Below are 13,756 nucleotides of genomic sequence, written 5' to 3'. Positions count from 1 at the left end.
GAATACTCTCCGTAGCAGCCAACGCGCGAGGTTTATAATCCTTACTCAGTTTGTAGACAGTACGTGTTTATAATTTTGCAGAAATTAGGGTCTAGTTCCGTTATGACTATGCTGACAACTTGTTACTTTTAAAAATGCCTGGATATGGGATGTTGGATTTTGATAGTCATCACAACACGATTATATGTCATCGCGCAATAAATGCAAGTGCTTATATTTTCTACTCGCAATTTCGGAAATCTACTCGCATTTTGCGAGTGGGCGAGCGTTAATTTCGCACCTGCATGTATGTTAATAAAGGATAACTTGTTATAGTAGCGATGATATCTCTGATTCTCATCACTTTTCCAAGTTTTCTTGTTCAAGTTTAAAAAAAAAAAAAAAAAAATGAAATCGATTATGGATTTTGATAGCCAAGCGCTTGGTTCGAGCCACTGTTCAACCGATGACGAGTATAATCGATGAATCGTGACATCACTAGTGTGCAGGTACAAGTGCTGCGTGCGTGTGTGTGTGCGTGCGTGCGTCGTTGCACATACACGTGCGTCATGCCCGTGCGTGGGTGCATGTGTACGTACCCGTGCATGCACGCACGCGATGCAGCGTGTACGTTTACACGCACGCACGCACGCACGCACACATGCATGCAGCGTACGTGTACGACCGCACACACGCACGCACACGCACGCCTGCACTCACAGACATCGCGCATGGCGTATATATATATAGCCACACTATGATGTAATAGTTATGTTTTGCCAATTTATCCGGTTTATTGCATCTGACATAGTCAGATGCGAGCTTGTAGAAATCGCTTGATCTGCCGTGCGTCCGTCCGTCCGTGGCCGGGCGTCAACAGTTGGGCACAAATCTTAACCGCTCACGTACGATCGACGATATTCGGGATGTGGGGGGGGTAATCCGAAAACGGTTAGGATGTCGAGCTGGGGGTCAAAGGTCAAAGGTCAAGAGGTGTAAAAGAAGGGGGAACATTCCATCCTTAACTTAAAGGTATAGGGAGGAAATGCCCAGAATTGCGGCACAAATCTAAATGCCTCGACCTAGGCTCGTGATAGTCCGTGTGTATAGCATCATGGTAGGAAAAGCCATCACTGTGCGGAAATTGGAGGTCACAGGTCAAAGGTCAGTGGCACAGGGCAGATTTTAGACAATTTTCGGAGGACATGGTCTGACGGAGCGATTGAAAAACTTTTTTGTTTCAGCGGTGACCTAGCATTTTTATGGCTTTTATTGAAAGCGACCATTGAAATGTCCCTTCTGCTGACATGCGAAGAGTAGTTGTCGGATAACCTTTTGACCCTCAAGAGGAGGGTTAAACTTGATTTGTTGACTGTCTGTTAGAAAGAATTTGACTGCCGGGTTTGCTAGTAGAATCCTATACATGCCTGGATGTATGAGGCTACAAATGTCACAGTGAAATTTCAAAAGCTAAATTTGGTTAAAGAAGGTGTATGTTCTTAAATTCGTATAATTTCTATGTCATTCTGTACTGTCAGTATGTTACATGTAACGTATGCCACTGCCAGTGGCTGCCTGCCAGTGCATGTGTTGGTGCGTTTTTGCCTGCCTTAATTGGTTACAGGTGGCAGCTCTCTATTGCCATTGCCAGCTGTAGGCTTCGCGTAGGTAAATGGATGAGTGCTTACCTATTCTGTCTTGCAAATAGTTGTTGCTACTACGTATGATGGGAGCTTCCATCTTTAATCTGAAGACACTTAAACGTACGCGCCATCTCGTGGCAACTTTCATAACGGATCCAACGAACATTCTTTTGAGAAGGTTCCTGATACATCCCTGTGCATTCCGACTGTTTCGGCGTGTATGTGAACACATTGGGACTAGCAGGGTTTACTAGAATCCCACACTCCACCACAGAGTCACCGCAGTAGACGTTAGATGAGCGCTGTCGCCTGCCGGCACTTGTTGTTATTAACTATTAGTTTATTCAGATTTGATAAGAAAATTATCGTTCCAGATTCCCGATCATCCCTTCTCTAACTTTTCTTACGGTCTACACTCCCCTTCACCCCATCCCTTGATCTCAACAACTCAAAGTGTTGATGTTGAACAAATTATAACACAAATTTTACACGATGCAGTCACCACTATTTGCCAATTTCTATGTTCCGGATTCGGGACGGTTTTGGATCGGATTTAGCGATACACATCGGCAGGCTTTCAGATTTGAAAAGTACAGGAGGACTACTAATTGCATCCCCTAGGACACCATAGGCGGGACTTTTCACGCTCCATAATCACCACCCTTAAGAGGCATGATGGAGAGCCTCACTAAAAAATCACACCTAAAAGGGATTGATGGAAGCTCCTTGAGGGCTCTCCATCATGCCTCTTGGGTGTGATGATGGAATCATGACCAATCCTCGGTCTAGAGTGAAATCCAAAACGAAAATTGGGATGTTCATGTCAATCTACTGATTATCATTCATCTTCACCTTCATTCATTCAATGCTTCGTCAGGATTACATTCTTTTTATCCAACACAACCCAACACTAGCACACAGATTATAAAAAGAGTGATCGGATGTAAAAATAAACTTGTTTTATTTATTCTGATTTCCATCCTTAGAGATTCTAATCCATGTACCTGCATATTTCCTGTACAAAATATCATCCACCAATCCACAACAAAACTAGACACAATTACTTGTACGTAGTAGCCACGTATGTAGCCCCTCCAGCCCTACTGACTGTTTCACGTCGGCAGAAACCACTTCTCACCACGGTATAGTAGAAAACGAGCGGGTAACTTGTGGCTACCGTATAGGGCGGTTACAGGTCTGTAATTTGGATGCTGTTTGTTTAGTTGTATTTATATATATATATATAAACCAGAGGGTAGTAACCGAGACCTGTACCTCTGGCCATACGCTTCAGTCACTTACACACCACAAATTGTTGTGTTGTTGCAACCTTTTGTGACCCCTTACATGAGAACTAGATGGAGCGCTATAGACATACTCTTTGGTGCGCAATTTCAACCACTTTTATGAGGCGCGATGATGCGCGCACCATGGCACAATTTCGGGTGCGCGGTGGAGCGCGAGCGCGATCGCGCCCTTAAAATTAAAGCCTGCATCATTCGGATTCGGATTCGGATTCAAAAATTGCCACGGATTCGGATTCGGATCTTATTCAAAATAGCCATTGGATTCGGATTCGGATTCGGATTTTCAAAAATGCTGTCGGATCGGATTTTTGGTTCATGTCACATCCGACGCACAGCCACTAGTCCGGACTGGTACATAATAAGTGCCGGACTGGAGTAGAATGGGTCCGGACTGATACAGCATGGGCCGGACTGATACAGAATGGGTCCGGACTGGTACATAATGAGTCCGGACAGGTATAGAATGGGTCCGGACTGATACAGAATGGGTCCGGGCTGGTAAATAATGAGTCGGAGTCTCCGGACTGGTGTAGAATGGGTCCGGACTGTGTAGAATGGGTCCGGACTGGGTGTAGAATGGGTCCGGACTTATGTAGAAATGTGTCGGACTGGTTGTAGAATGGCGTGCCGAACTTATGTAGATTGTGTCCGGACTGGTTGGGATGGGTCCGCACTGATACAGCATGGGTTCGGACTGATGCAGAATGATTCCGGACAGTACTGTGCGTCGGATCCGATAAATCCGAATCCGATCGAATCCGATCGGATTCGGATTCAGATCGGATTTACAATTTTTTAAAGAATCGGATTCGGATTCGGATCAAAATTGTCGTCGGCGTTCGGAATTCGGAGTAGATTTCAAAAATGCTGTCGGATTCGGATTGCGTTGCGTGTGCACGTACACGTGGCGTATGTAGGTACACCGTGCGTGCATGCGTGCGTGCGCTGTGTGCGTGCTGTGTGGCGTGGCCAGACGTCCCGCGTGGAGGGCGCTGTGCGGTCGTACACGTACGTGCATTCGTAGCGTGCCCCGTGTGTGCATGCGTCGTGGGCGCGTGTGCTCGGACACGTTACGTGCAGTACTGTCTACAAACTGAGTAAGGATTATAAACCTCGCGCGATTGGCTGCTAACGAGAGTATTCTATTTTCTCGCTTTGTAGCCTGGTTTAATAAAGTCGTCTCAACATTATATAACATTTATAAAGTAACTAAAAAGATAACATATATAAAAATACGAGTGTTTCGGATTTTGCGAGTTGAAATTTGACCCACTCGCAAAAAATTGCGAGTGGTCTCAAAAGTTAAATTCTACCCCTGACATGTATTATTCACACAGTAGTAAACAGAGTAAAACAAACAGTAAACAGGGCTAAACAAGCACATACATGCACACACGTACATGCACACGACGTTACGCACACGCAGGCATTCAACACCCTGAGTAACCAATTGTAACCGATCATCGGTTACTTGGGTCCAACCGATGATCGATTACGAAATTACAACACTACTGCACACGCACGCACGCATAAACATACGCATGCATGCACGCACGCACGTTCACACGCACGCACACACGCACGCACGCATGCACGTACGTGTACAACCACACGCCCACACGCACGCACACACGCACGCACGCACGAATGCACAAACGTGTACGTGCACACGCACGCACGTGTACCTACATACACACGCACGCAAGCACACACACACGTGTACACGCACGCAATCCGAATCCGAAAGCATTTTTGAAAATCCGACTCCGAATCCGACGACAATTTTGAATCCGAATCCGAATCCGATGGGAGGGGGAGGGGGAGGGGAAGGGGAACTGTAACAGAGAGGTACGGTAGTAGGGCCTATTTGTGAATGTGCGTTCATATTATTTTCAGTTTTTACTGACTCTGTCCCAATCTATACCTTGTACCAGTCCGGATCCATTTAGTACCAGTCCGGATCCATTTAGTACCAGTCCGGACCCATTATATATCAGTCCTTATTATTATTATTATTCGGGTCCGGGTTTTAATCACGCGTTTATTTGACGCTGCAGTGTGTGTGTATGTGATGTGTGCCGCGCGTGCTACGCAAGCCGCATATAGTACGCGATAGATCGATCGTGTACATCAAAAGCCGCCGCGTCACGCGTGGCCTTGAGGAATCGCTATGCAGGTTTTCCGGATCCGGGTCCGGGTTTTATGCAGGTTTTCCGGGTCCGGGTCCAGGGTCCGGGACCGGCTTTTATGCAGGTTTTCTGGGTCCGAGTCCGGGTTTTATTCACACCCTCCGAAACCTGGTCCGGTCGTTTAGACACTACGTACTCACTAGGGCTGAGAGGGTCTATGTCCACCGGGGTACTGCCGGAACGTACGGTGCAAATCCACTTTAGGCACCTTAGGAATCACGAAGTGATGCACAAATTTCTGTGTATCATCAACTGATGCACAGACTTTCTGTATATCAAGGAAAGATGCAAAAACCCTAACCCTAACACCAACCCTAACCCTAACACCAACTTCGTGATACCATAAGAGTAAGGTTATAGCTTTATGACTTAGGGTTAGGGTTAGGGTTTTTTGGCATTCCATTTCTGCAGGGTTCTCTCCCGTATCGTTGCGCAATACGGGGCGCGCGCGCCCGTTTGGGAAAACTCCCCCCTGTTTCAAATCGTTGCCCCCGTTTAAATCCACCAAAATAAAAGTTTGCCAGCGAGGGAATCGATCTCAAACTTCCCTCATTCGACCAGGACCGGGCCCGGCGCATGTATTTTACCGTGGCAACGCATGCCACTGCAGAAATACACAACTACAAACAGTCAACCTGTCCCACACCGAGACACTACACTTGTACAGCCGACTTGTGCTATGCTTATATACACAAGAACCCGCAAATACTGTCTAGTGTGTGTGACGATTTTACGCATTAATTAGTGTACGGCTTAAAAAAACACGCACCCCGGAACCCCCCTACCCCTCCCACCTGCTTGTTGAAATTTCATCCTGGGCGTAGAACCCTGCCTTGATAATACGGAGTCTTGTGCATTCAGTTTGATGATACACATAATCTGCTGCGATCACTGTCGTGATACCTAGGTGCCTAAAGTGGACATTTGGCGCCCTATCTAATAATGCCGATGGCCGTACCTCGCCTACTCCACTAACGAGTCCAGGGAGTCGCCTTTAGCGCCTACTCCCTAACCCTAAGCCATTATCAAATAGTACCAGGGTAGCTTTCCGGTGTAAGGCGGACCGTACCCAGGGTACGTTCCGCCAGTACCCTGGGGACATTAGGACCCTATGAGCCTCAACTAAGCTTCTAAGCTCCGTAATAATAATATAGTATAATTGTAATATAAGCTTATAAGTTATAAGTTATAACTTATAATTATAATAATGCATGTTTCTAATCTAATCCCCACTCTCACAGGCAACCACATACACATTTTTGTTAACGCATCCAGACCATCCGTACTTCGTTGTAATATAATAGACAACGTGTTCCTAAATTACAGACCAGAATTCGATAAAAATCCAATACATTTTTACTTACCTTTCCACACTACTTTGGACGATGTCCTCCATTTTGTTTTTAAAATTACCGCTCGCAGGCAAACTCGCACAGCCCGACAGATGGCGCTTCTCGCCCACTGGGCTCAATCTACTGATCCTGTATCTGAATCTGGGTATCCCACTGATCTCAATTATACTAACTTGGTTAATTAACTATTAACTATTAATATTAACTAAGTTAGTATAATAGAGATCAGTGGGTATCCTGAGTGTACGAAAGGGCGCTGCATGCAGTTTGTAAAGTGTTTGCACTCCAGCGCAGGCGCAGGCAAAGCGTTTGGCGCATAGTTACCGTCTGCGATAGAAGGACGGTTCGTGCGCAGTACTAGCGCCGACCAACGGCTATTATAAGGATAATTCACGCATAGATAGCCTATCAGGAGTGAATAATAATATAATATATATATAATCAGGGGCGGATCCAGATGAGATCGGGATACTAGAAAGCGTTGCCGAAAGGAGGTGTTGATGCCAAGCGCTATAAGCACTGGCAGCAAGAACCACTCCGCCTGCACGCTTACAGCACACACACGGCCTTTGTCTATATATAACTCCTTGACTTTTATACTATATAATATATATGATATATATGATAGATTTATGTGTGCGTGCTGTAGCTGCAGGGAGTGGTTCTTGCTGCGCAGTGGCTATAAGCGCAGATGCTTGCGCGCAGTTCCGCGGCAAGGCACACGCGACCGGGAACGTTCCGGCGCTGACTAATGCACGCTGCAGCTATGGCATCCCGTGCGCGAATGCATAGCGGGCGCACGGAATCCATAGCTGCCAGCGAAAGTCGACGATTTAGGGGCAATAGAATGAAAAGGGCTCACGGTCCATTGAGGTGTTGTGCTAGCCAATTAGAATTGTAAGTCATTTGCAAAGATATTCCGACAGCTCGTATACCATCATATTAAGCAAACGGCCTCGAATGTTTACTGTCACTGCGACATGTTATATTGTATTACGAAGCACTGAAAAGGGCAACAGTTGTTTGCAACTGTTGCTCTCGCCGGTCCATAAAGCCGACGCCGTTTCTGCTCTGTCTTCCGGAGTGTCTCCCTGTGTGATCTCTCTGCATTGTCTCTCTCTCTCTTCTCTCTCTCTCTCTCTCTCTCGTCTCTCTCCTCTATATTATATTATATATATTGTGACGAGGTGTTGTCGCTTTCTCGTATGCTCGCCCTCTATCTCTTCCTCTGTCTGCGTGTCTCGTGCTTCGTTTATCGGTGTGCCTGTCTCGCTGTTCTCTGTTCGGCAGCTATGATGCTCTGTCACTCGCACGCCTCTCTCTCTTCTCTCTCCTCCTCTCTCTCTCTCTCTCTCTCTCTCTCTCTCTCTCTCTCTCTCCCCTCTCCTTCCCTTCTCTCTCTACTCTCTCTCTCTCTCTCTCTCTCTCTCTCTCTCTCTCTGCTCTCTCTCTCTCTCTCTCTCTCTACTCCAGTATCCTTATTTTGTTCTTGCATTTTTCCTCTGTCTCTTTCTCGCCCCTTTCTCGCTTTGCGCCGTCTCTTCTTTTGCTCTCTCTGTCGCTGTCCTTCCCTCTCTCCCTGCTGTTCCCCCTTCCTCTGTCTCTCTCTGTGTCTGCTGGGCTGTATTGTATCTCTCTCTTGCCTCTCTATCTCCCTCTGTCCGTCGTATTCTCTCGCCCCCCTCTCTTCTGCCTCTGTCGCTGTATCGCTTCTGTCTCTCTGTGCGCTCTTTCATGCGCTTTGTCCGTATGTGTTCGCCCGTCTCTATCTCTGTGTGTGTCTCTCGGCCGCTCTCTCTCTCCCGGCGCACGCGCTGTCTGGTTTGTGTTGTAGTAGTGAGTCGCCCCACCCCCCTGTGTGTACTCCTCCTCGCTGGTTCTGTTTTGTCTCGGCGTGTCTTCTCGTAGTCTTAATCTGGGATGGCCAAGAATGAATGTACAGTTCTGTGCTATTCTGAATGGTGTTAATGATGATTTCTTCAAGTGTGTTAGAGCAACGGCGATCTGAGAAACGAACCACCGCGCGACTGGTTTAAACTGTTATGGCATTTTTATATTGCGTATGTTAACGTCTCCTCGGCGCCCCAAAGTGGCGGAATGCGCCGCGAAATGATTACAACCCATCACACGACTCCGTATCCGCTCCACATGTCCGTACAGAGCGTGTATGTACACATGCTGCTAGTTAATCAATATGCCCGGGACGCCACGGCAATAAACATCGCGTCGCGCGCCGGCGGGAAAACAAAAAACGCTGAAGCAAGACGACACTGTACAAGCATTAAGCAGGTCATCAATAAAACAGACATCAGAGACATGGCTTGAACTTGCAGATAAAGAAAGTTATTAGCGGAAAGGCAACACGATTAAATATACAATTTTCATACTTTAGCGGATTTCAAACGTACTTAGCCACAACCCTAGACAATGACATTAAGAGTGTGAAAAGGGTATTTTATGACAGAAAAAGATTGAAAGCAAACAAGAAAATCGTAAGAAACTTTGTTGAACGTGATAGAGGGCAAACCATGGAACATGTGGAAAGGATTGGTTAACCATAATTCTAACTCAGCTATAGTGCTTATGGCTATAGTGCTATTAGTGCTTAGTTGCTAATACAAGGCTTACACATGTTGCGTAATGAACGTTCTTGTGGTTTGTGAGCGTGCTAGAACCACGTGAACATTGAATGCTAGTACAGGATGTTACGTGAAACTATTTAACGACTACTATAGTAGGAGACTATAAGAGACTATTCGAACGTTCGCGTCACCTATCAAAGAAATCTTTCGTTCCTTTGGACTCGCTCACCATGGAAGAACCATTACAGCTTGCACGCAGTACAACGGCCTGCGCATCATATATCGATTGATGGAAAGAATCGATGGGCTAATGTATGAATTCGAAACAAGGAATATGCTGCATTGCTTGTATGCCTCTACGGTCTAATGGCAGAGGGCTTATGGATATTATTATGCGTCATCTGCTCTGCATATCATACTACATGGTTGAAGTATGACGTTTAATGATCCGGAAACATCACAGCATGTGGGTAATAGCAGACATACGGCCGGTGGTTTTCCAACACTAACGTCTAGTCGGAATTCTCAGTGTAAACACCATCATCACTGAGGCGCTGCGGGCGTCCCTAGATGGCTACGAGAATTAGACTGTCGTACACAGCGCTGCACGTGTGCGCGGTGTAATGTAAGCGTGCAGCGGTGTGCGTAGTGCAGCGTGTGCGAACTGTCCATCGCGCGGCGCCAGTCAAGCGAATCGGCAATTCCTTGTGTGGAAAATTCTCGGGCAAAATCCCTCGAAGACAGCCTCGTCGCGCATCTATGGGACGCGATATGCCTACGAGAATAAAGTCACGGCGTTAATTAAATAACATTAAATCGCTTTTCTAGACGAACGTAACGCGCGCCAACCAAAAAAATTAGCAATTCACGACCAATGGAATTTATTCTCGACCGCTACGTGCAAAAGGTCGAAAAGGCTGCTGCAATCGCGCAGAACTGCCTCAATGACCGCATTACTCGGCGCTTTTTCCTGTAGTACGCCGAGAGGGATTCGAGTAGTTAGTTCCTACATTAGAGGGCAGCGGAGTTGGATGAAAAGCGCCACGAGGTGGCGCTGTTCGCGCTTCGGGCATATATCCGGCTGCCGATCGTCCAGAGCGGGGTCGAGGGGTCCGGACCCCCCTTTTATACCACTAAAAAAAGAAAAAAAGAACACACGCACGGCCGCACACACACACCACACTCACCCACCAACCCACACACCAACACAGCACACACAACACACACACACATACACACACACACACATAACACACACACACACAACACACACACACAACACACACACACACACACACACACACACTCTCTGTATATTGTCTCCATAAAAAAATCTGTTTAGTGCTAAGCTTTTTCTGTAATAGATTACTTATATATATATGTAAATTCGTACTAAAAATTAAAAATGGGCAAAAATAAAAGTGAGGGGTCCGCAGGCGTCCCGGGGACGGATCTGCAAAATTTTTGCATTCATAACATTACAAATTACTGCTCAAGATGGCTCTCAGGAATGCACCAAATTTTTTTTTTAAATCTTGCGGCGAGGTTACCCAAAACTCCCTCCAAAGTGGCCTTCGGCAGCGCAGCTTTTAAAACACCAGAATAATAGTAAACAGGAAAAAGTGCCCTTCATTTCTCCTGGACACCGCCTTTCCAAAAATCCTGGATCCGCCCGCTGATTAATTATAAATGAATAATATATATATTATAATCAAGAGCCCATTAACCCTTAAAGGGTTAATGGGCTCTTTATATAATCTCTATTATTCACTCCTGATCCTATCACGTAGTAACCCTATAATAGCTAATATCCTGTAATACTAATAGACTATAAGAAGACATGCAAAATTAGCTTTTGTATTCGGGGTATCCGACATATATTCATGAATCACAGTCAGAGGTATATGACATATATTCAAGAGCGCTAATAATACCTACTAATAAGAGGTAATTATTAGTTTCTTGATATTATTCAAGAGCGTATAAAGAAGGACCCTCTTCTTTATATATAAGAAGGGCCCCCTTCTTAAAATACGCCCTTGATATATTCATAATGTATTTAACTTTTACAGTATTTCTATTTAAGTTTTTCAGTATTGTAAAAGCCTTTTCTACTGCAATCCGCAGTATTTATCTTTATATTTGATCAAGTTTGTCTCTTTCTGTCATCCATATATAGTCACGTCGACTTTTAAGACTGATCATTATAGCCTCGTCTACACGACGAACCTTTACTCGAGTTAAAGGCTAACTCGTTGAGTAAGCGTTTAACTCGAGTTAGCGATTATGTAGCGTCCTACACGACAACACCCGATAAACGCGATTATTACCGATTATTATGCCATGTTGCGTGCGTGCGCCGGTGTGCTAAACATGTCCGCCCGAGCAGAAGCATCGCTCTCCACGGAATCAGTGTGCGTGCGTGCGTGTTACGTAGCACGCGCCGTTCGTGCGTGCGTGCGGTGCCGTGTACACGTTACGGTAGCGTGCATGCGTGATGTGCCGTGGTGTGCACGTACATCGTGCCGTGCATGCGTGCGTGCGTACGAGACAGTGCACGTACACGTGCTGCGTCCGGGCGTTCGTGCACGTACACAGCTCGTTGCAGAGGTGTTCGTTGAGTGCATGCAGCTGTGTACCTCACACGTGCCGTGCATGCCGTGCGTGTGCACGTAACACGTGCGTGGCGTCGCGTGTGTGTGCACGTACACGGTGCGTGTACGTGCGTGGTTGTGCGCCGTGTGTCGCGCGCCGTCGTTCGCAGGCTAGCACGTTTCGCTGGCGTACGTGCGTGCTTGTGCAGGTAACCCCCGTGTGTGCATGTGTGCGTGACCCGTGTCGTTTACGTGCCGTGGCGTGTGCAGGTACACGTTGCGTGCGTGCGTGCCATGCATTGTGCACGTAGACGTGCGTTGCGTGCGTGTGTCGCGTGGATGAGTGTGTGCGTGCGTGTGCAAGTACAGCGTGCGTGAGCCGTTGCGCGTTTCGGACGTTCGTGGCGCTGCGTTGCTGCGGTGCAGCGGTGTGCTACGTTCGTGCTTGCGTGGCGTCGCGCTCGCGCTGCTCTGCATGCATGTGCACGTAGGCCGTGCGCGACGCGTGCGTGCGTGCCGGATCGCGCTGTGGCACGTTACACGCTGCTGCGCGACGTGGTGCGTGTGCCACGTACACGGTGCGCTGCCATGAGTGGTGTGGCCGTGCCGGTCGTTGCAAGTACGGCGGCCGCGTGCGTGCCGTGCGTGGTGTACGTACATTCGTACTAGTGCTGAACGCCTATCGGTGGAAGGTCTAAGTAGCTAACTCAGTGTAACGCGTTACACGATGCTTCTCGAGTTAACGGCTAACCTCGAGTTAATTTAGATTCCAACCTCGATATCGTAATTGGCCGAGGCTTAAGTAAGACTACGTGTCGAGCGGAGGGGGCTTTTCTCTAAGCAGGGGGTTATAACAAAAAATTATATATAACTCGGCGCATCATGCTCCAGCCTCCTTGGATTTACTGCATACAAAACGTGCTGACTTAGTGTATAACAAATGGTCTATATACGCCCATCGATGAATACTTGTCACCAGATTCACTGTAATTAATACTTTACAACTATCAACGTACGAATTTGAAACGGCGCTCACATCGTGACACTTACCGCGACTTGTGCTCCACCCTGAACAAAGTTGCCTATTCTCCTCGCCCCATCTTTACTTTCTGCAGGTAATGCATGACCGGAGGGCCTAATCACACACGAAGCACTGCAATTATATTGTATACCCTAAATGTATTACCGAACGATATCATTTTAGCGGCAAACTTTATCCATATTATAACTTGAAACTATATGTCGTTTATACATATCTACAATCCTCTTTGCCTTTAACTCAATGAAATAAACTAAGAAATACTCGCGTCCTGTAGCCTTGGTTGGACACAAGTCGTTTTGCGCAACTTCTCAGATCGTGCGCTTTGAGTGGCGCCACCGTCGTTGTAATCAAACTGTAGTCGGTAGTTTTAAAACATTTTTTTAAAATATTTCTAATGGTGATTGAACCATGAAACTTTTTATGTAGCGCAATTATAACCTAAATTAGCTGAAAATAACCCTAGAACCTAGAGGCTACTGTTCCTTTAACTCGAGTTAAGGTTCGTCGTGTAGACGTAGCTTATGAGCTAGTACACGACACGACAGACAAGACGATTTGGATTATTTGTATGAACCGATATTACTTTTATATGATGTCACCACGGCCTAATTAATATCCACTTCTTACTAGTGCGGAGAGGGTTTATGTCCCCCAGGGACTGGGTATACTGCCGGAACGTACCCTGGGTACGGTCTGGTATACCGAAACGTACCCTGGTACCAGAGCATACAACGTGATTTATTAAATATTAATCAACGTGATTTATATGCTCTGCTGGTACTATCTAATATGCCGGACCGTACCTTGCCTACTCCACTAACGAGTCTAGGGAGTCGCCTACGCCTACGTACTACGCCTAACGTACCCTAACCCTAACCTTAACCATATCAGATAGTTACCAGGGTACGTTCCGGTATACCGAACCGTACCCAGGCAGGGGCGTGTACAGGGGGGGGGTCCAGGGGGTTCGGAACCCCCCCTGCTCGCGCAGAAAACGCATCTAAAGGAGTCTAATTTCGAAAAAAAATTTGGGGGAGGGCCCTCCAAACCCCCCTTCGCGTGCTTGCA

At 46.8% G+C, this 13,756-nt stretch overlaps 1 protein-coding gene across 3 annotated transcripts in view; it reads right to left on the bottom strand.

The window, feature by feature from the left end:
- The window catches only part of LOC106820751 (PAS domain-containing serine/threonine-protein kinase-like), a 68,557-nt gene extending 61,977 nt beyond the window's left edge, over window positions 1-6,580 (bottom strand). For all 3 annotated transcript variants that reach the window (XM_014825298.1, XM_014825300.1, XM_014825299.1), the window contains exon 1: window positions 6,483-6,580. In XM_014825298.1, the coding sequence (XP_014680784.1) occupies window positions 6,483-6,514 (32 nt within the window). In that variant the 5' untranslated portion in view covers window positions 6,515-6,580. The remainder of the gene's footprint in view (window positions 1-6,482) is intronic.
- Window positions 6,581-13,756: the final 7,176 nt, after the last annotated feature.

This window comes from Priapulus caudatus, unplaced genomic scaffold (genome assembly GCF_000485595.1).
Source record: "Priapulus caudatus unplaced genomic scaffold, Priapulus_caudatus-5.0.1 Scaffold45, whole genome shotgun sequence".
In the NCBI taxonomy this organism is placed as follows: domain Eukaryota; kingdom Metazoa; phylum Priapulida; class Priapulimorpha; order Priapulimorphida; family Priapulidae; genus Priapulus; species Priapulus caudatus.
Note: the sequence above shows the minus strand (reverse complement) of the source record. Positions and strands in the feature narration are given on the sequence as shown.